At 41.5% G+C, this 25,504-nt stretch overlaps 1 protein-coding gene across 2 annotated transcripts in view; it reads left to right on the top strand.

Moving 5' to 3' along the window:
* Positions 1 to 676: 676 nt before the first annotated feature.
* Positions 677 to 25,504, top strand: part of PSMB2 (proteasome 20S subunit beta 2) — a 37,822-nt gene continuing 12,994 nt past the window's right edge. The window contains exons 1-3 of one of the 2 annotated variants that reach the window (XM_075553819.1): positions 681 to 890; positions 5,133 to 5,255; positions 8,696 to 8,766. In XM_075553819.1, the coding sequence (XP_075409934.1) occupies positions 800 to 890; positions 5,133 to 5,255; positions 8,696 to 8,766 (285 nt within the window). In that variant the 5' untranslated portion in view covers positions 681 to 799. Of the gene's footprint in view, positions 891 to 5,132; positions 5,256 to 8,695; positions 8,767 to 25,504 lie in introns of both variants that reach the window. The other variant, XM_075553822.1, reaches the window with a different exon arrangement.

The raw sequence follows: 25,504 nt of genomic DNA, 5'->3' as shown, positions 1-25,504 counted from the left end.
TTCAGGTGACTTCGCCAAAGACATGTAGCTTTATCTCGATATGTACGTCAATCGTTTTCTCTATTAGGGTCCTTGGTTGACACAAAAGATGGGTGGTTTGAGTCCCCCCAGAGGATCCTCAGAAGGGCCCGGCGATCAGCTTCCAAAGAACAGCCATTCAAAACCAGGTGAAACCTGGTTCTATATTGGGAAACTAGTTTGGTTTAAGCTGTGTTTTCCTTCCATGTTTTTTTTTTCAGGGATTCCTAAACACTTGCCCCTCCCGAAGATGATAAAAAATGCTATTTCCCCCCACTGGTTTTATGATTTGCCGTCATGTGTAAATTTTAATCCCACCATATCTTACTTTTGTGAGAGCCAGAAGCAGGGAGCCTCCCGTTTATCTTTGATTTTATCGAGCAGCAAAGGGAAACGACCACCTGGGATTAGCGCCTTTTAGGGCACCCATCCAGTGGTTGGCACTTTACACAGAGCGTGCGACTTCATTCTCAAGCGAATCTTAAGCATTTTTTCTCCTGATGAGGAAACGGGGCATTACAGTACACAAGCGACTCGCCGAGCAGACACTCGAACCGACCGAGCGAGCGAACGAACGAACGCAGTTTAACTCGGCCGACGGCCCCGCCCACTCCCCAACCTCTCGCGAGAGTTTACGTCATCGGAGAGCGACGTGACTCGGCGGTCGCGCGGCTGGCGTCGCTCGGGAAGTAGTGCTCGGCCGTGCTGTCTCACCGGTAGGGCCGAGAAGCCAGCGAGACTCGTGTGCGGTCGAATCTGCAGCGTCCGACCTGCCTCCGCTATGGAGTACCTCATCGGCATCCAGGGCCCGGACTACGTCCTGGTCGCCTCCGACAGGGTGGCCGCCAGCAACATTGTCCAGATGAAGGACGGTGAGAGGAAGCAGGGGCGGCCCGCACAGGCCTGGCCGCGGGCAGGGGCACGGGAGGGAGTTCGTGGCGGTGTTGAGTGAGCACCAGGGAGTTCCGGGGGATCGAACCCAGGCTGCTCTCCTCCGGAAGGCAAACGAAGGCCTAGCGGCCTTTCCTCCCAGAACTCCTAGGTCAGTGGTCAGTGTTGAGTTGCCTTGCGAGGATTCGGTGTGTAAGTGTTTAAGCCCCTGCCGGGTACCAGGCTCCTTGCCTCCAAAGTGTCCGGTACGTTTCCTGTGGTCGCTACCGATTAGCTTGGTTTGGTGGGATCCTGTGGGAAGTGTAATTATGGGACCAGACGTTTGATCGTTTCTTTCCTTCCTCTGTAACGCTTTCCACGGCGCTGCTCTTAAACTCCTTTTTGAGTTTTCCTAGGCACTGGCTGCCACGTTCGCCAATGCCCAGGAAAACGAAAACCGTTTCACGAGTTAGTAGAATCGGAAAGTTCGAGTCCAGTCCCTGTCACTTACTTGCTTTGTGACTTTGTGCACGTCACTTTGCAGTGCTCAGATTGCCTCATCTGTAAAGTCAGATTACTACTACCCACCTCACGTGGTTGTGAGAATAGAGTGAACAGAGCCAGTTAAGTGCGAATGCTTAGCACGGTGACAGTACTTTTTAGGCACAGTACTACTAAGCACTGTGGTGTTTTAAGCAATTTATGAATTCATTTAGCTTTTTGAAGTAGACACTGTTATATCCTCACTTTATAGATGTTAAGAAACTTGGCCAAGGTCACAAATGGACAGAATCGGGGTTCAGACCTAGGCAGTGTGATTTCAGACTTTTCGGCCATTATTGCACTGCACTGTCGCCTTTCAGTACTTATTAAATACTTTGAAAAGATTTTGGCGCTTGCGACGAGGTCTCTAAGCATGTGACTGCTGCTGTGGAAAAAGCATTTTGCTTTGTCTCACCAATGATTGTTTGCTTTACAAATAATTTGGATACCTTGAACTACTAACCACAAGTTTGGCGGTTCATTCCCACCCGCTGAATCTCGAGAAAAGAGACTGTCTGCTCCTGTAAAAATTTAATCTCAAACCCTACATAGGCATGTGTGAGTTGGCATCTACTTGATAGCAGTGTGTTTGATTAGGGTTTATGTGCAGGTTACAGTGAGGCTGCAAATGGGAATAAAGTCTGATCCCTACCCTAAGATTATTATATATAATTTTTAAATTAGTTAGTTTAATAAGGGCTTAGGCTATATATAGCGATAATTATATGGCCTGTTATATGAATAGTACAAACTTTTCTTGCAATAGAGAGTAAAAATGTAGTCCAGGTGAGCAATTTTAAGCAATTTACTAGAGGGAATTCTTTTTCAAGTTTTAGAGAGTAGGAACAACTTTGAGAGCAGCTGACAGTTCTTGGGTTTGAAGCAAGAAAAATGATAAATTCTAGGGTTTCCTGAATCGTGTGAATAAAGCCCCCCAAAGTGTGCACTACTACTGCCTTAGGAAGCATCTGATTGTCAGGTTTTGATCACCTGGGAGGTAGAAGGAGTTCTGCTGGACTTTGCTTGAGTTCTAGCCTTTTTAAAGAAGGGGGGTGGGGGTGGCCCTGAAAGTAGTTTGGGTCAAACATCTATTGCATGAATTGCTCCTTAAGTGAAGTTACTTAATGAGAAAGTCAGTAAATTTGTTTTTTTGAAGAGTAGATTTTTCCATTTTGAAGAGTGAGCCTGTGATGGGCATTTTAGAATGGAGGTACAGCAGTAATCCATCAGTACTTGTACAGGTTTTCTGTCTCATCATCCAGATATGCTGTAAGCCTCTGGCATTCAGCTAGGTATAATCCACAGAAGAGGCTAAAGCCTTAAGGAAATAAATGTTACAAAATGCTTTTAGGCTGGTTTTCAATTAATGATTTCAGCAGTGAATTGGAAGGGTATTCAGAGAAAATATGTGATTTGGAAGACAGATGAATTTGAGTTTTCGAAAAATGGATGGGAATAATTGCACTCAACACTCTGCTTTTCCTGTGGTCCTTTCTGGCATAAACGTTTGGAATTAAATGAGGACTTTCTCCTAGTGTTCATTTCACAAAGGAATTGTGTAAGGTTGGCGAGACTGGTGAAAAAGAGTCATCTTTGGGGACTAATTGTCTCCAAGTGAAAAGTGAAACTAATACTTGCCGTTTGTTTTACATTTTATCACACTCTAAAATGTTCTGAGACTCTCAGGCAGACATTTTCCAAAGATTACATGCTTATATCACAGTTAGGCTGCACTTCCTCACTCTTAACCTGTATGAAAGGAGCCTTGGGGGTTGGCCTGCTAACCACAAGGTCAACAGGTTGAAACCCGCAGCCGCAAGAAAGATGAGACTTTCATAAAGAGTTATGGTCTTGGAAACCCACAGGGACAACTACTCTGTCCTGTAGGGTCCCCAGAAGTCAAACTTGACGCAATGACAGTGAGTTTGTTTTTGGTTTGGCATTGGCCTGTACAAAATTGCTTTTAAATCATTTGGAGTAGTCCAGCCCACAAAGAACTCTCTCTTCTGAATTCCTATAGCATGTGTAATCTGAACTCTTATGTCCTAATACTGTATAAGTATAGAATTCATTACTGATGTACATCTATGGGAACTGAAGCTCAGAGAAGACAAGTGATTTCCCCAGAGTCAGAGTGCTGAGGCCAGATTATGAACGAGATCCAGTTGGTTTCCCACATTGCTGCACATTAATGTTCATTTTAATACCCACTTGTTTCATTGTGGATCTTGGAAATTCCTTGCCAAGGACTACAACTTCTCTAGAAATAAATAGACTATTTCCTGGGCAGCTCAAGGAGTAATTAACACCTGCCATTTTTGTTTTTATAGCCCCATCTGCTACTTACTGGACATGCGGTAGATATTTTTAAAAAATACTTTGGTCTTGGATGGGGTTCTTTTCGAATTGAACAGCTTGCTACCAAGCCTTTATTTTAAATGTGATAAATTCTTTATGAGTAAGTTTTCTTTTTCAAAATAAAAGCAGGGTGTTTTTCCTGATTGCAAAAATACTGCAAATTTATTCATTAATGTTTTCTTAGAAAAGTGATATGTGTATTAAAATTTTAGGAAATACTGATAGTTGAAAAGGGAAATAATTGCACACACTCTTACCCCTGGCAAGAATTTACAATGCATGCTCTGGTCCTGTTTCTTTTTTATCTATATAACCTTTTTTTTATAAATCAGATTGCAAACTACCAGTCTCGAAATCTGTTGTGTATGTGTTAGGAGTTTCGAGGCAATTTGATATCTACAGGCACACTTTATGTTTTCCGCCCCCACCCCACCCCCCACTTAAGAAGCCATATTAGCTGGTATCTAAAACTCTCAAACGCTTATAAAGTATTTAACAGTAGCATTTTGTTCTTTAAATCCTATTAAGGGATTTTGACATTTCAGAAGCTTTCAAAAAGGAAAAATGTCTCCCAGGGAAGATTATTCAGCACTATTTGAAAAATGGAAAGTGAAAGTGAGAGTAAGATAGGAGGATTTCATTTTTTTCCTGAAGCTATAGACAGAATATGCCGTTTTCCGTCTTAGGCACCAATTGTTTGCTGAATACTTAGCTACCTAATCTGAATGAGCCTGGTTCTGCTAGATAAAGTTAGAGCACTCAGGGGATTGTGAGGTGTTTTAATCGCTGACTGCTAGAACATGAGACTGTTTGCGTTGGCGTTTTCACTTTCTGGTTGCCTCTTTGTAAGGTGATTGACCCTCTCAGTTATCCTCTAGCCTGTCTTGTGATGGTGCCTTAGGTTTGATCGCAACTTTCCATGTATGCTTTTTTACGTTATCAATGTAGTGGCCAGCATTGCATTTATATTGTAGAGACATTTCATGATTTTGTTGTCGTGAACCTATTGCCTTTGATTACTTTAGTCCCTTTAATTGTTCTGTTGTTGAATTTTAAAATATCTTTAAATGTTTCTAATTACAGTTTTTGGTTATCAACTTCCCTGTATTCTCCAGCTGCAATGGAAGTTAATAAAATATGTTGATCGCCAAATGTGAGAGCAAAAAACAAACATAGGTGTCCATTAAAATCTTCTAACATAATTAGTAAAATTATTTAATATAGTAATTAATAAGAATGCTGTTCAATATAGTACTTGATAAACCTGCTTATAGTTGGATATATCGTAACCATAGTTTTCTGAAAAGGGAATTTCTAATACCATGTTGTATTTCTTTGAGCAGATCATGACAAGATGTTTAAGATGAGTGAAAAAATCTTACTCCTGTGTGTTGGAGAGGCTGGTGACACTGTGCAATTTGCAGAATATATTCAGAAAAACGTGCAGCTTTATAAGATGCGAAATGGTAGGTAATGCCTAGAGTGTAGCCTTGGTTTGTCTGTCTTTAAATTTGAACTAAAAAAAGATTGTCTACATGGGCAGACCTATGTGGTCTCATTTCCAAGTCATTTTCATTTTAAAAGCACAGACCTTCCTCCGTCTTAAAGATTTTCTTCCAAAATCCTAGAGCATACAAGTCTTTATAACACTGATACTTGGGAAATAAAACTGATATCATCTTAGAGGTGGGCCTGGTGATGCCATATGTCTTAAGTGTTGATTTTTCAGAGAATGTATTTTGAGCTGAAGTATACCCAAATCTGAGAGCTAGAAAGACCTAAGCAGAACTTAGCTTTGCTGTTTTCTGTGTGGCAAGTCACCTTTCCTCACTGGGCCTTCATTTTCTTTATTTCTCAGATGGACTTACATCCTTATTAGCGAATTGTACTATGAAAATGCTTAGTAAGCTTAAAGCTATGTGTAATTGTAAGGGATTAACTGTTTGAGAGGATGTTGTGCAGCCTCTGGCAGGATCTTGTCTAGAGAGATGAGCGTGTTCTCTGGGGCTGCTGTGAGTTGGTATCCACTTGACAGCAGGGAGTCCTTTGGTTTTTCTAGGTTTGGCCCGCTAGCCGGAAGGTCAGCTGTTCAAAACCACCAGCTGCGTTTCAGAAGAAAAATGACCAATTCTACTCTCTTCCTATGAGTCAGAATCTACTCAGTGGTGTGCGTTTGGCTAGGAATACATCTTTTTCTGGAGAGCCTTCCCTGTCAGCTAAGCTCTGCCATCCAGGAAAACTGGTAGTGATGTTCTTGCAAAAAGTGTTTCCAGTTACTTCATAGTTTGACAACACTGATATGCAACACTAGTGTAATATGGAGCTGTGAAAGAACTTCATTTGTATATAATTGCCTGTGTAAACGAACTAGGTAAGATCCATTCAGGTAGCTTTCATCCCTTCCTGCACTCAAGTCCATGAATATTTTTGAGGGTCTTGTTTATTGTAAATACACTGATTAGCACTACAGAGAATTCAAAGATAAACAAAGCTTAGTCCCTGCTATTCCAAAACCTAAAGTAAGTGGTACTTCTGTTGAGGCAAGCTTAGAATATTTCAAGAACTCTGTTTTTTAACTGGTATTATTCACTGCCTGCATGGCGGGTGAAAGACTCCAGTAAGATTTCTGTAGTGTGGTCGTTACAATACTTGCTCCCCTGCCCTGCCCTGGGAGAGAGGACAAAGAGTAACCAAGACCAGAGAGAATTGTTTATTATGGGGGGTTAGGGTATAAATTCAGTATATCAAACAAAAATTGTATTTAGTTAAAATTAACTTTAAATCCAAAGCCCCTGTCGGGGTCGGCTCTAACGTGTGATGACCTTGCATAGTGTTTTCAAGGGCATGGTCTCTAAAGGGACAGCTAGCTTCACCTTTATCCTGCGGAGTGGCCGCCGGGTGTGAACTGCCAACTTTCAAAGTGCACCACTTAATAGCACCACCAAAATTCCTTAAAATTACCCTTCAAAACCTTTAAATTGCCTGTCAAATAGTTTTGTAGGTGTAGTCCTATATAGTATAGTAATTCTTCTGCATGTTAAACTTAGAGCCAGAGGCAAAATACTAACGAAAAATTATATGCAAAAAAAGAAAGAAAAATTATAGGCAGACATCAAACTTCTTTGCCTTTAAGATATAACTGGAGTTTGTGGGATGAGATAATCCTGGTTGTCCGGGCCTCTCAAGGGTTGCTCCCATTATGATTTATTGTAGACAAATAAACTGCTCATACCGGCCCTGTAGGGGGTAGAACTGTCGGTTTCCAAGGCAGTAGCTCTTTATGGGAGCAGAAAACCTCGTCTTCCTCCCTTGGAGTAGCTGGGGTTTCAAACTGTTAACCTTGTGGTTAGCGGCCCAACGTGTAACCCCTACACCACTAGGGCTCCTATGAGGTGGAATTGACCCCATGGCAGTGAGTTTGATAATAAACTACTAAAGATACCTGGTGGTGTGTTAAGCTGTTAGGTCTGAAAAGTTGGTGGTTAGAACTTACTAGCCACTTCTTGGGAGAAAGGTGAGGCAGCCTGCTTCCATAAAGATTCATAGTGTCAGAAACTCTGGTGATCCGTTCTGCTCTGTCTATGAGGTAAGTATGAGTCAGAATCAACGGGGCAGCAGTGGATTTCTGGGAGTCTTTTGTGTTATTTGGATCGTTTAATAGACTAGTAGTACAATAGCCTTGGTAGTGCAAAGGCTAAAAACTCAGCTGGTAACTGACCGGTTGATGGTTTGAATTCACCTAGCAGTTCTGTGCAGAAAAGACCAGGCAGTCTGCTTCCATATAGATCAGCAGTTCTCAACCTGTGGGTCCCGACCCCTTTGGGGGTTGAACGACGCTTTCACAGGGGTTGCCTGATTCATAACAGTAGCAAAAGACAGTTATGAAGTCGCAATGAAAATAATGTTATGGTTGTGGGGGGATCACCACCACACGAGCAACTGTATGAAAGGGTCGCAGCGTGAGGGAGGTTGAGAACCACTGCTACTGAGGGTCATCAAGAAACCCGTGTGGCAGTTCATCTCTGCCCCGTAGGCTCCCTCTAAGTGGGGACCGCTTGCCAACAACAACCCAACAGCAGTAGACATGTGAGGAGGATGAGATTCAGTAGTACAAGTGAAGTGCACAGAAACAGCAACTGCTCAATAAGTATGTGTTAGTCGTTCCATCCGAATCCTGCCTTGTCTGACACTGGTGTTTGACATGTTACGGGGAGTAACTTCTGTCTGTCTACTGAAACTGCCGTTTCTGTAAGGTCCACTGAGGTGCAGGTCATTTTCATCCCTTTCGGTGCTGATCAAATTTTTTGGGAGGATTACATTCCAAAATGGGCGCACTGTTCAGTGCTCACTGACACTCAAGTTTTTGAAAGAGGCTTTATGCTTCAGAGATGCTGTCTTAAACGTTCTTTTATGGATTGTGATGAAACATTTCCCCCTGTGGGAAATCATATCACATTTGTAAATCATATCACATTTCTTAATAAAGTGACCTTCAAAACAGCACAATCCCTTATAAAGCAACTGCGGTTGCCCTAGCATCTTGTTTCTTTTCCCTGGGTCCTCATTTTAACAATTTTAAAATGACATCTCAGGACCTTCTTTACAAAAATAAAACAAAAAACACCCAGTGTTTGTATGTCTTAAGCAAGGCTACGCCTTTGATCCTACCACAGCACAGTCTCCTGGCTTCTGTTCTGAGTTGCTTTCACTGTTAGCCAGTTATTTCTTAAATGTTGTGTGGGGAACGGGACTAGAAGTAGTGTCACCCTCAGTCCCTACTTCATATACTCCGAATGGACATAGGATAGTGGGCTTTAAGAACAGGGGGGAGTGGGATGATGGGGGGGGGGAGCGACTCACTTATTCTGCTTCCATTGAAATACTCCTCGTTATCTTTTTGTACTAGGCTATGAATTGTCTCCCACAGCAGCAGCTAATTTCACTCGCCGAAACCTGGCTGACTGTCTTCGGAGTCGGGTAAGTGATCCAGTAGGTTGTCTTAGATGTGAGCAGACCCCCTCCTGTGCTCTTTGGGGTTCTTGATCTACCTTTGAGGGGGCCATCCTGAGCTCTTTCCATCGTTGAACATTCATTCTCTTTGGATTTGTTTTCTCTTTCTGCCTGGTTGCTAATTAAAACCCAGAGGGTAAACTGATCTTCCCAAAGATTGTGAATGGGCACACCTGTATGAATGCTTGTGATTTAAAGGTCCCCTCTCAAAACAAAAAACTGGTTCCATAGCAAAGCATGCTTCCTAATAGCTTTGGTAGAAGGTCCCTACATAGTATCCAGCCCAACTCACTGCTGTTGAGTCGATTCTGACGCTTAGGGACGCTACAGGGCAGAGTAGAGCTTACTTTGTAGGCTTTCTGTAAATGTTTATGGGAACAGAAAGCCTTCCCTCTCCCTTGGAGTGGCTGGCAGTCCCACCCACTGACCTTGTAGTCAGCACCCAGCCATAACCTCCTGCGCCTCCAGGACTCCTGCCCTGCATGGCAGTGTGGGTGAGACCTTGAAAATAATGCAACACTTGCATTTCTCCCCAGATTTGAGATTATTTATCTATGCCTTTTGAGCACACGGTTTTATTTCTCTTCACTATTCTGGCCTTGTTGCTGTCTTTCATTTGTGTCTGTTCCATGTTGGCATGTTAAAAGATGCCTCCTCGAGTTGAGGAGTGAGTGTATGAAAGGTTGTGTAGGATGTGCCCAGAAAGTTCCTGTGATTGCTAAAGGTGTGTATACTTCCGTTCCCACAGGGACTAGGTAAATGAAGTCTTGCCATGTGACCATAACCGCCTGTGCCTGTTTACTCATCTATGAAATCGAGATAACTTCCTCGCCCCACGGGAGTGCTAGGAAGATGAATTCTTGTAAATCATAATATTTAACATTCATATGTCTTTTGCCCAAAGCAGTTTGCTTAATAATTTAATCTACTCACTATCCCACTGAGACAAATGAGTTAATGCTCTAGCACCAGTAACAGAGTGAAAGGCATGAAATGGCAAAGGGACTAGCTCCAAGTCACACAGCAGGTCAGGCTATAGTGACAGTGCCATAGCCTCTTGCCTGCTCAACCTTAATTAACATTCACTCTTGGTTCTGCATTAGTTTTCTATAGTGTTCTGAAGCATGGATGCTGTACATTTTCATCATGGTTAGGATTTCATTCACACTTGCCTAAAGTGAGTTGCAACAGAAGTCTAAATTGCAGAGGTGTGTTTTTTTTTTAAGTTACTAAACACTTAACATTTATACTGCCTAGAAACACTGGACTGAGTTAATAACTTTAAAAACAATTGCCATTGAGTTGCTGATAGTTGTGGCAGCCACATAAGTGTCAGAGTAGAAGTGCGCTCCATAAACATTTTCAATCACTACTTTTCAGAAGTAGATCGTAGGGCTTTTCTTCTAAGACATCTCTGGGTGGACTTGAACTTCCCAGCCTTTGTATGAGCAGCTGAGCTCACTAGCTGTTTGTACCATGCAGGGACTTCCCTCTCTACATAGCATTGCTTTCTCTGCTGGCATTGATGGACGCTTTCATGCAGTCTGCATGATTACGGTGTTTGAGGAAAAGCTGAGTGGTTTGGGAGAAGGAAGCAGCTTTATATACAGTGTTGTGGACCACTTTCCTTTTCTTTTGGGGGAGAAGAAAATGTACCTGAGACAAACTTTCCTGCCACTCAGAAATTCCTCTGGTTTTCAACCAAGATAAGCTGTGGCTTCATGATGTCATATGTTCCTTTGAGTTCCCAGGCAGAACCGGATAAGAACTACAGCTTTGGGCACAGTAAGCATTTTGTCATTAATGCCACAGACGTTAAGTGAATTAAGCTTCCTTCAGAATTGAGAGAAGAGTGGCAGTCTGCTTCATGCAAATGCAGTGAACCCACTTACTCTTCTCCTAGTTGAAATGTTTGCTGTTTTGAAGGACTAGCTCTCGTAGGCTGACATGGGTTTTTAGTAAATAGTGACTGTCCCTGGCCTGTGGTTCACCTGTGTGTCCAATTTCAAATAGGTTGCTAGTTGTAAAATATAAGTACACATTTCAGTCATTTTTCTGGCAAAGGGATGTTGGTTGTTTTCCTGTTTTCCTAAAAAGTGCAAAATCGTGAGCTGTAGACTTATTTGAGTCAGTTGTGCTGCATAGGTTTATGTCTGTAGCTCATGTTGTTTGGTTATGAGTGTATATGGGGAGGAGCATTGCATGGAATGGAGAGGAATGTGTTTGTTACAAAGCATATAATGAATCTTACAGCCCATTTAACTGCTGGCAGTTTAGTATTGTAGTTTAACTACTTTTGCCTTTATGCTGTTATTGTTTGGATGAAGAAACAATTGCTAAAACTTCAGAGAATATTTTAGTATGGTTATCTTAATTTTTGTTTTCTGGGTTTTGTTTCCTCCCCCCCCCCCCCCACTCCCCACGATTAAAGGGTTTGTGAGGGAAGTTAACAAGTTGGAATGCCTGTGAGAAATGCTCAGAGTTGAGTTGTGCATCAGAACATGTTACAAGTTAGAAGGCAAATGTTTTGAGAATGATGAGGGCCACAAATGTCCCTGACACAATGGATGGATATATGGATTGTCATAAGAGTTGTATGAGCCCCCCCAAAAATGATTTTTTTTTAAAAGAACATGTTACAAAGTTCTTTCAGGTCTGCTAATAAATTCCCACAGGGACATACCACTCCAGTGTTAGGCTCAACCTGAGCAGTCAGCTCCAGCTTCCTGGGGTCAGCAAACCCAGCTCCCTGAATTCAGTGCCTGGGTGCCACACTCCAGTAAGCACTCAGCTCCTCTCCTGTGGGTCATCAAGCCCAGCTTCCCGAGAGGGCTGTCTTAGTTTTAACTGATCTCTGCTAGTAAAGGGGGATATAAGAAACGATGTGTGTTCATTGAAAAATCAAAGAAAACTAACATAGCAGCTGGACTTTATTGCCGCTGTGCACAATCCAGCGAGATTGGGTTATTTAAATTAAGTAAGCTTAAAATTAAATCCAGTTCCTTACTCATACTAGCCTCCTAAAACCAAACCCACTGCCTTCGAGTCAGTTCCAGCTCAGCACCCCTACATAGAGTGTCCAATACGGTAAATCTTTTTAGACGCTTACAGCCTCAGCTTTCTCCCATGGAGCAGTTTGTGATTTGAATCACTGACCATGTTCAAAACTCACAGTGCCACCAAATAGCCTAAAATGATGTTACGGTACACCATCTCCACTGTAAAGATGTGGAGTCAGGATCTGAAGTCTTCGTGCGGTGCTGAGTTTGTAGCAAGGTGTAGGGGAGGAAGCAGCTCTCCCTAGTGTGCTATCCTTGAAACTTTAGTACTGCTGCTCAGTAGCCACAGTACCATGCCCCAGGAGGTTTAGTACCAGACCTGCTGTGATCAGGTTGGAAAATGGGGAGAAAGAGGAATTGATGAAATGAGGGTTTGGGGGGGAGTGTTTTTTGTGGTGACAAAAGAAGAGCTTTATTAGACTGGTCTGTTTCTGGATCTGAAGGATAATATCAATACATTTTCTCATTTTATGAAAAGCAATTGAGCTCTATATTTATGATCAATACAGCTTTCTATGCATATCTTTTATTTCAATTAAAATTTTAAATGCAAGCAAATGTAGATAAGATCTCTACTGGGTTTTTTTTAGATCATTTTATTGGGGGCTCATACAACTCTTATCACAATCCATACATACATCCATTGTGTCAAGCACATTTGTACATTTGTTGCCATCATCATCCTCAAAACATTTGCTTCCTACTTGAGCCCTTAATATCAGCTCCTCGTTTTCCCCCTTCCCTCCCTGTCCCCCCTCCCTCATGAACCCTTGATAATCTATAGATTATTATTTTGTGATGAAATGGGTTTTATAGTGTCTGGCCTACAGATAGCAAAGTGTAAAGATCTGGTGTCAAGACCACAGCCAGACTTGGGTTTCTATTTTCGGTGTAAGATAAAGAATACATAGGAAGTGAGTTCAGATATCAATGAGCATACTTTTCCCAGCACTCTGGGCTGAATCGGAGTGTGTTTGGTGTGGACCGTAGAAGACAGGTATGGTAACTAGGGGGAAATCTCGTGCTTTGATCATTTCATGCTAGCCACCAGAGTGATTTTCCTTGTGCCTTTAGTGGCTGGTACAAAGACATCATCTGCTTATTATATTGATGAGGTCATGTGACCTTGTGAACAGATGGCCCAGGTGAAACCTTGCCATTACAGGTTTTGTCCCTTTAACACAGCCAGCCATTTGTTCCAAGTGATTAAAATATTACGACGGGATAATTTTTTTTCCCTTCTTTGGCAAATTTGGTTAGCAGGATGTGACATGACACAGCACTGCTTTCTTCCTCCATGTGCCATCTCCCCAGAGGCCTCTTCTCCCCTTCCCCTGCTTGCCCCCAGCTCACCCGTGCCCAGGCTTGCCTCCCAACTCACCTGCTCCAGATGGGCGGCACAGTGGGAGGACACTGGCAAAGGCAGATGTGTTTATTTTCCGGAGACAAAATGTTGTGCTGTCGCAGATGGCAGTGCCTTAGAGCAAATGGCAGCCTTTGACACTGCTGCCACACAGCCTGGGCATCTTGACAGACAGAGCTGGCTTCCTTCTGGTGATGGGGAGATTTGGCCGGGGGGGATCAAGTTGTTCGTCATGAAACTTACGAGACTTTCATCACAGGCACCTGCCTTTTTCAGATCTGGAGAGAAACTTTCTTCCCCATTAGACTTAGACTTCCCCAATAGGCTGGTCAGCTGCTCATTGCATTTTCATTATGGCCAAGAGCTATATGTCTCCTGTCCCTTCTAGGATATACAGTAAAACACTGAGAACATATGACTACACTCAGATGCATATTCAGTGATACTGGCCAAATCTCACAGGTGTGTTTTAGGATCGGTAGTGTTTGTGTCTGTCCCCTTGGATTTACTGCTGTTCTAACATTAGGGGTCATTTTGATTATCCAAAGGCTCAGAGACAGATGTGTCTTGAAGTTGGAATGTCTTAATTAATATGACATTTTGTACTTTAGTCTTTTACTAGGAGGAATAAGAGTTTTGATACCTGTTCTTTTAAGCAATTTACTCATAAAATCATAGGATTTGAGTAAATCCATTAAGACATAAGTCCACAGCTATTAAATTCTTAGACTTAATACTCTCCTAAGAAAAGATGCCAAAGAAAATGCTTCTTTGAAAGTTGCTGGCTTTATTAGGTTGCCTTTTCCCCCTCCACCTCCTCCTCTTTCTTAAATATGTGCTGTTTTTCCCAGCCATGGTGCTGATAGAGTTAGGAGTCTGCAGGTGTAAAGTCCTCCCCCCTCCCCTTCCCCTCTCTCTCCAGGGGGTTGTATGTGAGAAGGTGTTGCTTTCTCACTGAGAGAGCATGTATGTGCTACCCTGTTGGATGCCTGCTGGGAGCACAGAGAACCCCTGTTCTGGATGGCAGGCTGGAATTGTGCAGCCCCATCATGCTAACTTTCCGCAAGCCGCTTTCCTGCCCTTATGGAGGTGAAGCAATGTAGGGAACGACTCGAGAGTTGTGTTATTTTGAAACTTGTGTCTTAAGCGATGGTTTCCTCATTAAGGTTCAACTTAGGCCTGGGTTGGCAGAGTGCTGTATCAGTCGAGTAATAACATGTTATGTTGAAACTTTTGCCATTAAAGAAACGCAGGTTTACTCTCACCTTTTGAGCTCTAGTCAAGCCAGTGCCCCAGCATGGGTGGCCATAGCTGTGGATGTACCTCACGCGCACAGTCAACATAAGCAGCGACACCCTGGCTTCCTTGGTGGTGCTTTTTTCCTGCTCTGATACAGGATCATGCTGGGATATGAATTCAGAGCTGATTCCAAAAACTCCCAAGAGATTTTGTTCCTGTCTTCAAAAAATCATTCATCTAAAGTGAGTGTCCAAGCATTTACTTGTAAATCACCACTACTGCAGGATTGTGTACCAGTATTTGCTTCTGTTACCTTTATCTCATACATTTCCCAGTTTCTTGGATACATGTGCAGGATGAACAGGTGGGGGAGGAGAGTAGGAGTATTTCCTTTTGCTGCAAATATATCCATGAATGTGGTGGAGTACGCAAGGTGTGCAAAGTTATGAGAACTTAAATATTATTAAACATCGTGAGGGAGTGAGCTGATGGTCTTCGGGGATCAGAACCAAGTGATACAGCTCATAAAAACAATGTTCTGCATCCTAATTCGGTAAGTAATGATTAGGGTCTTAAAAACTCATCTAAAATGCAACCATTGAGCCTCTCCCCCATCCAGAGTGATGAAGAATAGCAAAAATGAAAGATATATGGAAACAATTAGGACATCTTTGCAAACACTAATATTTACAACCCTGAGATCAGAAGAACTAGATGGTGCCTACTACCGTTACCAGCTGCTGTGAACAGGATTGCATTAGAAGGTCCAGGATAGAGTGGGTGGAAAATGTGGAACAGAACTCAGAATCCTGTGAGACCTGGCTTACTGATCAGGTAGACAGTTGAGAACCCCCAAGACTCTGACTCTTCCCTTCAGGTCTGTAACTGATCTCACTCCCTATTAGAATAATCAGCCAGGTAAGATCAACAGGGCAGTAGTTCACAAAGGACAAAAGTTCGTAGGGCTCTGAAAGATGAGAGACAGAAAAAGGAAAAAGAAAGGAAGTAAGATGAATGATATAGTACATTGAGGGGATTATAATGGATTAAATGAATCAGAATGTATGAGTTTTAGGATGTAAAAATGGGATCTGTTCTGTAAACCTTCATGTAATGCACAATAAAAAGTCTTTTGAAAAATAAACTTAAATTGAAGGGTAGTGGGGAAGGGATAGGGAGAGCAGAGTTTGATAATGTTCTATTTCCTGATCTGGGGGTATTTACATGTATGAATAAATAAGAAAGCTTGGAATATAATTGATGCCTTTGAATTGTGTCGGTGAAATATATTGAATATACCTTAGACTCGGCAAAGAACATATCTGTCTTAGTAGAAGTATGGTCTGGATGCTTTTTAGAAGTGAAGTGACTTTGTCTCACTATGAACATGTTGTCAGGAGGGGCCAATGTCCTAGAAGAGGACACCATGCTTGGTACAGTAGAGGGTCAGTGAAAAAGAGGAAAACCCTCAGCGAGATGGATTTAAAAGTGGGTTTAAACCTAACAATTGGGAAGATGGGGCAGGATGGGGCAGTGTTTCATTCTGGTGGACATGGAGTCATTCTGAGTCAAACCTACTCAAAGCCACCCAACAACAGAGAAAGTTAAAAGTTCAGAATTGAAATCACTTCTGCGTGTACACGCCAGAGCAAATGGGATTAACTAGAGTGGAAAAGAAATGGAAGGGAGGGTATAATTATCTCTGAATCTTTGTAAACAGAAATGACCTACTGAAATTCCTCGGCGTCTCTTTCTGATACCTCTCAGTATATATGGTTTCATGTATCTGAGAAGTTTTGTTGCTACTAATAGCCATTTATTCAGCAAATCTATAATGTGGTTTATCCTTGATGCTGGGAATACCGAGAAACAAAACTCAGCATGTGCCTTAGGTGGAGAAATAGATAAGTAAGCAGTTAGTTACACTGCAGAATGACAGGTGTTACAATAGCTATATCGACAGGTTGCCCTGGGGACACAGAACCTAACCTGAGCCTTGGAAGGACTAGTTGTTATTAAGGCTAAGAGGAAACAACAGTGTAAGGGTGTCTTGTGTAAAGGGTAAGACCAAGGAGGCTTCTGAGCAGAGTGTGTGTTAAGTTAGGCACAGTGGTTTTCTGTTTGGGGTAGGAACAATAATTCTCCGAGTCCTCCACTCCTAATTATCTTGAAATAGTAGGGTCTCATTGCTGTTGCGTTGATTCAGACTCAGAATGACCCTATAGGACAGAGTAAAACTGTTCTGTTGAATTTCCAAGACTGTAAATCCTTATAGGAGCAGACAGCCTCATCTGTCTTCTGTGGAGTGGCTGGTGGAATTGAACCTTTGACTTGACATTATGGTTAGTAGCCCAACACAACCCGCCGTGTTTAATTTAAGGGTCTACTCATTAAAAACGGAGTATACACATGCACCCTTTTTAAAAGGGGTGTGTGTGGGGGCACATGTTTAAGCTACCATTTAAGCTAGTTTGTATGGGGGATGGTAAGAGACTGAAACTAGAGAGGTAGTGCATATTACAAAGACTTGGATGAGAAAGCTTTATCTTAAAAGCTCTATTTTAGCAAGGTGGCTAAGATTAGATTTTGTTAGCTTATTAGGTGCTTTTTGATGAAGAGTTTGCAAAAAAAGGTGGAAGGAGGGAGACCAGTGAAGACCAGTTGAAGATTCCGTGGCCATTGAAGCTTATGTAGGGCCTGGGGGACAAGGGGGAGCATTGTATTCTAATAGAAGGGCTCTCTGATAGCCTTTTCCAGAGTTTTCTTAATATTCCTCTTTATGTCTAGTTGCTGTAGAAATCTGAAAAGAAGCTTCAAAGGTTTGTGGGAAAGAAAATTCAAAAAAACAAAAGAAAATTCCATTATCATTTAAGCTCATTTTCCTGTGAACTTTTTGAAACTCTCTCTTACAGTCCTAAACTAGCCGTTCTCAACCTGTGAGTCGCAACCCCTTTGGGGGTCAAATGACCCTTTCACAGGGGTCACCCAATTCATAACAGCAAAATTACAGTTAGGAAGTAGCAGCGAAATAATTTTGTGGCTGTGGGGTCACCACAGCATGAGGAACTTTATTAAAGGGTCATGGCGGGTGGCTGCGGCGTCGTGGTAGGCCGCGCAAAAAAAAAAATAAATAAATAAAGGGTCATGGCATTAGGAAGGCTGAGAACCACTGCCCTAAACAATCTTTTTTTTTTTTTAGCATACTATGTTACTTATTAATGCAGGGAGATGAACCAGCTTTGATGATATTTAACAGTCAAAGATATTCATGGGTCTGCTAACGTGTGCCTTTGAATATATGCCTTGTAGTGTGCAAAACATGGATTCTGCTGCTGAATTTTTTAAAAATCTGCTCAATTTTTTGAAAATTTATGGAGACATAAATTTTCCCTAGAAACTGCTAGCTCATGAAAAAAAGAACTTAAGTGGCCCTTTTGCAAACTTGGTGGTGTAGGTTTTACCATTGCACAATCAGCAATTTTATTTTGATGTTATTTGGAGCAAAGCAGTATTTTTGATTAGCAAGTAAAATTAATGTAGAAAACAAATACTGTGTTAACTAGTTGGTATAATAAGGCATCTGCCATGTCGTGTTTCAACTCAATTAAATTTTGAAACTTTTAATTACGATGAGGTTACAACTTTATTGGGGGATCCATTAAAAACTTAGAATGAGTGAGCAATAATATTTACTAAACATTTGAAATTATTGAGGAAGAACTTCGTAAGAAAAAAGGTGTATTATATTAATATTTTTGTTCCTAAAATTCAGATTCAGTTGCTAGATCTTGGGCACCTTGCTATTTCCTGGGCTTTCATCCTGGACTGTTAGCCTAGCTTTTGCCCCTCATCTCTGTGGTTGAATAGTTCTAATCCACACTGTGGATGGCGCACTTCAAACTCAAGGCAAGGGGACGATCCCAGAGAACACAATTATTCATACAGGGAACCTGAACCAGGATTGAGTTTAGGTTTGTATTGGGTTTTTTGTTTGTTTTGTTTTTTCACAGGATTATAGGTGCCTTACATGATTTCAGGAGGATGAGGCTCTCTGCTCCTTTAAAGATTTCCCGTCTCGAAACAAAGGGTCAGTGCTATGCGTTGTTATGAGTAGGAACCGACTTGATGGCAGTGGGCCTACTTTACAGAACTTATGGGATCTAGAATTATAGTTTATTCAAATACTGATTTGAAAGGTGTTCTGCTTTTAAAATTTAACGTGTGAAATATGTTGGCTGTAAATTTAACACGTAAAATATGTTGGCTCCTTAGCTGGAGCTCAGGAAGAGTTCAACCATTTTTTCTGGTGTATTAAGCAACAACATTTTGATGAGCTAATCAATGCTAAATTAAAATTTAAATGATTACATTTTATTTGGTATCTCAGCATCAAACAGGAATACCAAGTACATTTTCCGGAAATGACCTGAGTTGGGGAGAAGGAAAAAGGGATTAGACAGTCTCGTTTTCAGAGCAGTATTTCTCTTATTTCACTTTGGGCTGTAGAATATAAAATATTTGCTTGCCACCTTGTTTCTCATTTTAGTATGAGAATGTAGAAATTCTAAATTCTTGTTGTCTTTTCTTTTTTTCCTTTTGGTCTCAAATAGATGACTTTTAATTTATTTTTAATTATTTTTAAAAATCATTTCATTGGGGGCTCATATAATTCTTATCACAATCCTTACAGACATCCATTGTGTCAAGCGCATTTGTACATTTGCTGCCATCATCAATAGATGACTGTTTGTTTTTATTAGGGGCTCATACAACTCTTATCACAGTCTATACATACATCAATTGTGTAAAGCACATTTGTACATTCATTGCTCTCATCATTCTCAAAACGTTTGTTCTCCACTTAAGCCCCTGGTATCCAGTCCTCATTTTTTCCCTCTCTATCCCCCCTGCCTCGTGAACCCTTGATAATTTATAAATTATTATTTTGTCATATCTTGCCCTGTCCAACGTCTCCCACTTTTCTGTTGTCCGTACCCCAGGGAGGAGGTCACATGCAGATCCTTGTAATTGGTTCCCCCTTTCCAACCCACCTTCCCTCTACCCTCCCAGTATCGCCACTCACACCACTGGTCTTGAAGGGATCATCCACCCTGGATTCCCTGTGTTTCTGGTTCCTATCTGTACCAGTGTACATCCTCTGGTCTAGCCAGACTTGCAAGGTACAATTAGGATCATGATAGTACAGGGTGGTGGTGGGGCAGGGGCGGGAAGGAAGCATGTAGGAACTAGAGGAAAGTTGTATGTTTCATCGTTGCTACATCACACCCTGACTGACTTATCTCCTCCCCGAGACCCTTCTGTAAGAGGGTGTCCAGTAGCCTACAAATGGGCTTTGGGTCTCCACTCCGCACTCCCCCCACGCATTCACTATGGTAAGACATTTTGTTATAATGATGCTTGATACCTGATCCCTTCAACACCTTGTGATCACACCAGCTGGTGTGCTTCTTCCATGTGGGCTTTGTTGCTTCTGAGCTAGATGGCCGCTTGTTTACCTTCAAGCCTTTAAGACCCCAGACGCTATATCTTTTGATAGCCAGGCACCATCAGCTTTGTTTGTTGTTTTTCAATGCTGTAGAAAGATAAATGTATCTGTAACAAGAGGGAAGGAAAATCAGAAAGTGGTTTTAATTTTTACGGCCTGCTATTAACTAGTGGCTTTGGTGGCACGTTTGGCTAAGCATTGGGCTGCTGACCGCAGGGTGGACATTTAAACCCACCAGCCACTCTGAGGGAGAAAGAAGAGGCAGTCTGTTCGGGGAAAGATTTACCGTTTCAGAAACCTTGGGTGGCAGTTCTCCTCGGTCTTACAGGGTCTCTAAGTGGATGAGTGACGGGTAGGTTATGAAGGAAAATATAGTATTCTGATGTTTGCATTCCCTTCACTTTAAACTCACACTGATGAGGAAACCGTTTTCAACTTTCAGCTATAAACTTTTTTTTTTTTTTTTTGGAGTGGCAACTGTAAATAATTGCCCAGGTTTCCAGCTTGTGGGGGGAAATGTCCACTTTCTTCTCAAGTTTCCCAGAACTGCCCTCTGGATTTCATCATCATAGGGATTGGGCGCTGCTTCATTTGTCTTCTTTGACTTCCTCCCCCCTGCTCTCTCTGTCTACCTACCTCACCCCTTTCCCATTCCCATATGTACTCAATATTTATGCTTGCCCTGCTCTGCCCTGCCTTCTTTCTTGTATCTCTGTTCCCACTTCACCACTTTACTGCTCATTCTCCGCCGAGTATACTTCCACATCTTGCTAGATCTCACCAGTAGTTATAATTTAAATTTTAAGGGAACTTTCTACGGACATCCCTCTATTCTGCTTCTCCACACATAACTCACCTTCGACTTCTTTGTGTTCTTACTATAGTGTTGTGTTGTAATTGTTCCCATGACCATCTTCCACTTGTGAGCATGGAATTTGATGTGTTTCTGTTAAAAAAAATTCCTAAAAGGCCTTCAGTTTCATAACTTTGACTCTACTTCCCAGATGCTCATTGTGTCTAAATTAAATTCTTTATATTTCCTTATATTTATCATAATTCTATATAAACTGAATTTTTGCACAGCCATTTTTCTCCTTACTGAGAGTATTCTTTCTCCCTCACCGTTTCTAGTCTTCTAGTTATGAAGTCTTACCAGTCCTAATTTTTCAATATACCTTACATTCCACATTATCTCTGCCTTTGTTTACTCCTCGTCATCCCCCATCTGTGCTCTTGTAGTTCCCCTAACTTTTCTCCCTATTTTCTTGCTGTCGTAATTCTAGTTCATCTTTTATTTATCTGTCAAAGACTATCCTAAAATGGCAGTCTGTTGTACTATCTAAACATGGTTTATTTGGGTGTAGGGGGGTAGGAGGAGGGTTCAGAAAAAGCATGGGATGGTTGGAATATTAATCCTGAGACATCAGTCTTCAGACACAATACAGACTGAGGGGAGGATGGAAGTAGTAGCTCTTCATTGACTTTACATACCAAAGTTTGCCATGGTGTATATACCAAAGTTCATATTTTTAAGAAGACTAGTGTCATTATCCCCTAATCTTCCAGCGTTTGGGGTTCCTGTCCTAGTTCCTCTGCTTCCTGCTGAAATATACCCCTTGTCTAGGTACATGTGTCCCATGCTCACCAGTACCCAAACATCCTTTGTTCGTCCATGCTGCTTTACTGTCATATATGCTGTTGCCTATCTCAGAATCCTTATCACTTGGCACAATACATCTTACATAGTATAGGTAGGACTCCAAAAGTTTATGGGTGGGAAAATGTAACTGAAAGATAATGGGATATTCCAAATGCTTATGAATAAATACAACCAGAGAAACAAAATATGCTATATAACATCTACAAAACACGATTAAAATAAATCAAAAGACAACTACATAATTGGGTGAATATACCATGTTCATGGATATTAAGATTGAACATTATGAAAATGTCAATATAGCCAAAGTGATCTACAGATAATAAGACAATCCCCCAACTAGATTCTAACATCATTCTTTAAAGAGATGGAAAACGAATCACCAGTTTTATGTGCAAAGAGATCCTGGATAAGCAAGGCACTACTAAAGAAAAATAAAGTAGGATGCTCACGCTTTCTGATCTCACAACGTGCTACAGAGCCACGGTCATCAAAACAACCTAGTGCTGGAACAACAGACACCTATACCAGTGGAACTGAATGAGAAGCCAGAAGTTAATCCAGTTATATGTTGACAGTTGGTCTTTGCTCAAGAACCAAAACTCAGTAAATGGATTGAAATGGCCTCTTTAACAAATGGTACTGGCAAAATTTTATATCTATTTTGCAAAAAAGTGAGACAATATGGTGTGACAATATCTCATACCATATACAGATACTAAAGGTGGATCAAAGACCTAAAAATACAGCCTAGAAATTTAAAGATCTTTGAAAATATAGGCACAAACAAAGGGACCCTGATATATTGGCATAAATACTATCAATATAACAAAGCACACAAACAATAGAAGACAAACTAGAGGATTGGGATAACTTAAGCTCATCAAAAGATCTCACCAAAAAAGTAAAAAGAAAGTCCGCAAACCAGGGGAGGAAGTTGACATTGGCAGCTTGAACAAGGGAGTAATCTCTAGAATTTATAGAAAACTTCAGCAACAAAGAGGCAATTCAATTTAAAAATGGGCAGGGGGCAGGAACAGATAGTACCCCGAAAAGGTCTTCAGGTGACAATAAACATGAAGAAGCTCTTGAGCCATTAGAGAGAGAAATCAAAACAACTGTGAGATATCCCCCCCCCCCCAACATTAGTAGCAAAGTGCAACAAAACAAATGCTGGCGAGGTGTGGAGAGACTGGAGGCTTCATACACTGCTGGAAGGACAGTAAGATGATGAAACAATCTTGGAAAATGATATGGCGCATCCTAAAAAAAATTCTGAATAAAAATGTCATTTCCGAGGGAAGAGGGGAAATGGGGAGGTGATACCAAGAGCTCAAGTAGAAAGAAAATGTTTTGAAAATTATGATGGCAGCAAATGTACAAATGTGCTTGACACAATAGATGTATGTATGTATTGTGCTAAGAGCTGTATGAGCCCCCAATACAATGATTTTTTTAAAAAGTCTTTCTAATATGGATACCTGGTGGAGGACATTATGCTAAGTGAAATTAGTCGATCACAAAAGGACAAATATTGAATGAGACTATAGCTTTGGGGGAAACAACCCAAACCCATTGTCATGAAGTTAACCCATTTCTTAGTTGCAGTTGCAGTTGCAGGACCCGCGTTACAGTTGCAGAGCTTCTCCGGGCATTTAGGTTCTTGTATCCTTGGGGTCAGCTGTCATTGTTACTAGAAAATGTGATGGAATCTGCACATGAGTTTCCCTTAAAAGGAATATGGGCAGGAGTATTAAAATCACGGTACACATAATCCCATACACTTAGATATTCACTCACAACTGCCATGGAACCATGTAGGACAAGGTAGGAGCTGTCTGTATGGGTTTCCAAGACTGTAGACCTGTTCATGGGAGTAGAGAGCTTTATCTTTCTCCCAAGAGATGGCTGATGATTTTGAACTGCTGACCTCGTTATTAGCAGCCCAGGTGTAACCTACGCCACCAGGTCCTACTAGTTGTTATTGTTGTTAGGTGCCATCAAATCAGTTCCAACTCATAGCCACCCCATGTACAACAGAACAAAACTACCTGGTCCAGTGCCAGCCTCACAGTTGTTGTTATGTTTGAGTCCATCAACACAGCCGTTGTGTCAGTCCATGTTGCCAAGAGTGTTCCTCTTTTTTTTTTTTTTGCTGCCCTCTGTTTTACCAAGCATGGTGTCCTTTTCCAGGGATGAATCTCAGGGACATGTGTGTCCAGAATAGACAAGGTCTCGCCATCCTTGCCATCTAAGGAACATTCTGGTAGCACTTCTTCGAAGACAGATTTATTTGTTCTTTTGGCAGTCCACTGTAGCCCTGGTGGCCTATTGGTTACAGTATTGGCCTGCTAACCTTAAGGTCAGCAGTTCAAACCCACCAGCCGCTCCACAGAAGAAAGATGGGCTTTCTACTCCTATAAAGAGTTACACTGTAAGAAATTCACTGGAGCAGCCCTACCCTGTCCAGTAGGCTCACTATGAGTCGGAATTGACTCCATGGCAGTGAGTTTGGGTTGTTTTGTTTTGGCAGTTCATGGGATTTTGAATATTCTTCGCCAGCACCACAATTCAAATGCATCGATCCTTCTTTAGTTTCCATATTCAGTGTCCAACTTTCACATGCTTATGGCTACTTAGGCGTTTTGAATAGGTAATTCTGCCCCAGCCCCATCCGTAGAACCACTATGCTATAGAGCAGTGGTTCTTAACCTTCCTAATGCCATGACCCTTTCAGACAGTTCCTCATGTGGTGACCCCCCAACCATAAAATGATTTCATTGCTACTTCATAATTGTAATTTTGCCACTGTTATGAATCAGGCGACCCCTATGAAAGAGTTATACAAACCCCTTCCCCCCAAAGGAGTCGCGACCCCCAAGTTGAGAAAGGTTGCTGTAGAGCTAGAAAAGCTACTGAGGTCACAAGGGCAGTTGGAAGTTGCTTTAGGTGTTTGAAAATGTGAACGTTACAATTCCAATATAGGTACAAAGTCTTATAGTTCAAATGGCAAAATTGAAACTGCAATTTTAAATTATATCACCAGACCTAGTACTACATAGCTAGGACATTCTGTTGTTGTATTGGAAATGTGCTCCTGATTCAGGGTTTCAGGCATGAGTGTAAGACAGTGGCAGTCGATCTGTTTTATTTGTTTTACTTTTTATTTTAATTTGTTCATTTTATTTCTTGGTGAAATTTAAAAATTGGGCATTAGCAAGTCATTTGTGTTGCTCTTACGTATATATCATCACAGGTATTCATTGAGTACCTGCTTTATGTTTTGCATAATTTTTGGCCTCGACAGAATCATAATTATGTAACATTAAACTTGTCCTTTTAAAATATAGAGGGAGACATTGGTCAGAGTAAGACATGAAAAAATATTAATAATTAATAAATTATTAAGGGTCCGTAAGAGATGGGGGGGATGAGCTGATACCAAGAGCTCAAGGAGAAAGAAAATGTTTTGAAAAGGATGATGACAAATGTGCTTGACACAATGGATGTATGCATGGATTCTGATGAGTTGTACAAGCCCCCAATAAAATGATTTTTAAAAGAAATATTGCATTCTGAAGTGTTTGAGTGTGAACATACAAAATCATATTGTCACACTAATTTCTATTTTGTGGAGGTAGCATGGTTTCTTGGGAAAACACATAGGACTTGGAATTAGGAAGCCTTAAGTCCCAACTGACACTCATTAGCTCTGTGGTTTAGTGCAAGTCACTGTTTCCTCTTTGCACTTGATTCCTCATATTTGCAATGTAAAGGGGCTGTGAGTGAACCCATGCAGCTCTTAGGTCCCTTCCTTCTCTGTAAACACAGCCAGTGCCGGAGAGAATTTTAGGCAGCTTAGAAAATCAGCTGGACTA

The sequence above is a fragment of the Tenrec ecaudatus genome, chromosome 1, assembly GCF_050624435.1.
Source record: "Tenrec ecaudatus isolate mTenEca1 chromosome 1, mTenEca1.hap1, whole genome shotgun sequence".
NCBI lineage: Eukaryota > Metazoa > Chordata > Mammalia > Afrosoricida > Tenrecidae > Tenrec > Tenrec ecaudatus.
The sequence above is the reverse complement of the archived record's forward strand: the minus strand, read 5'-3'. Positions and strand labels throughout refer to the sequence as shown.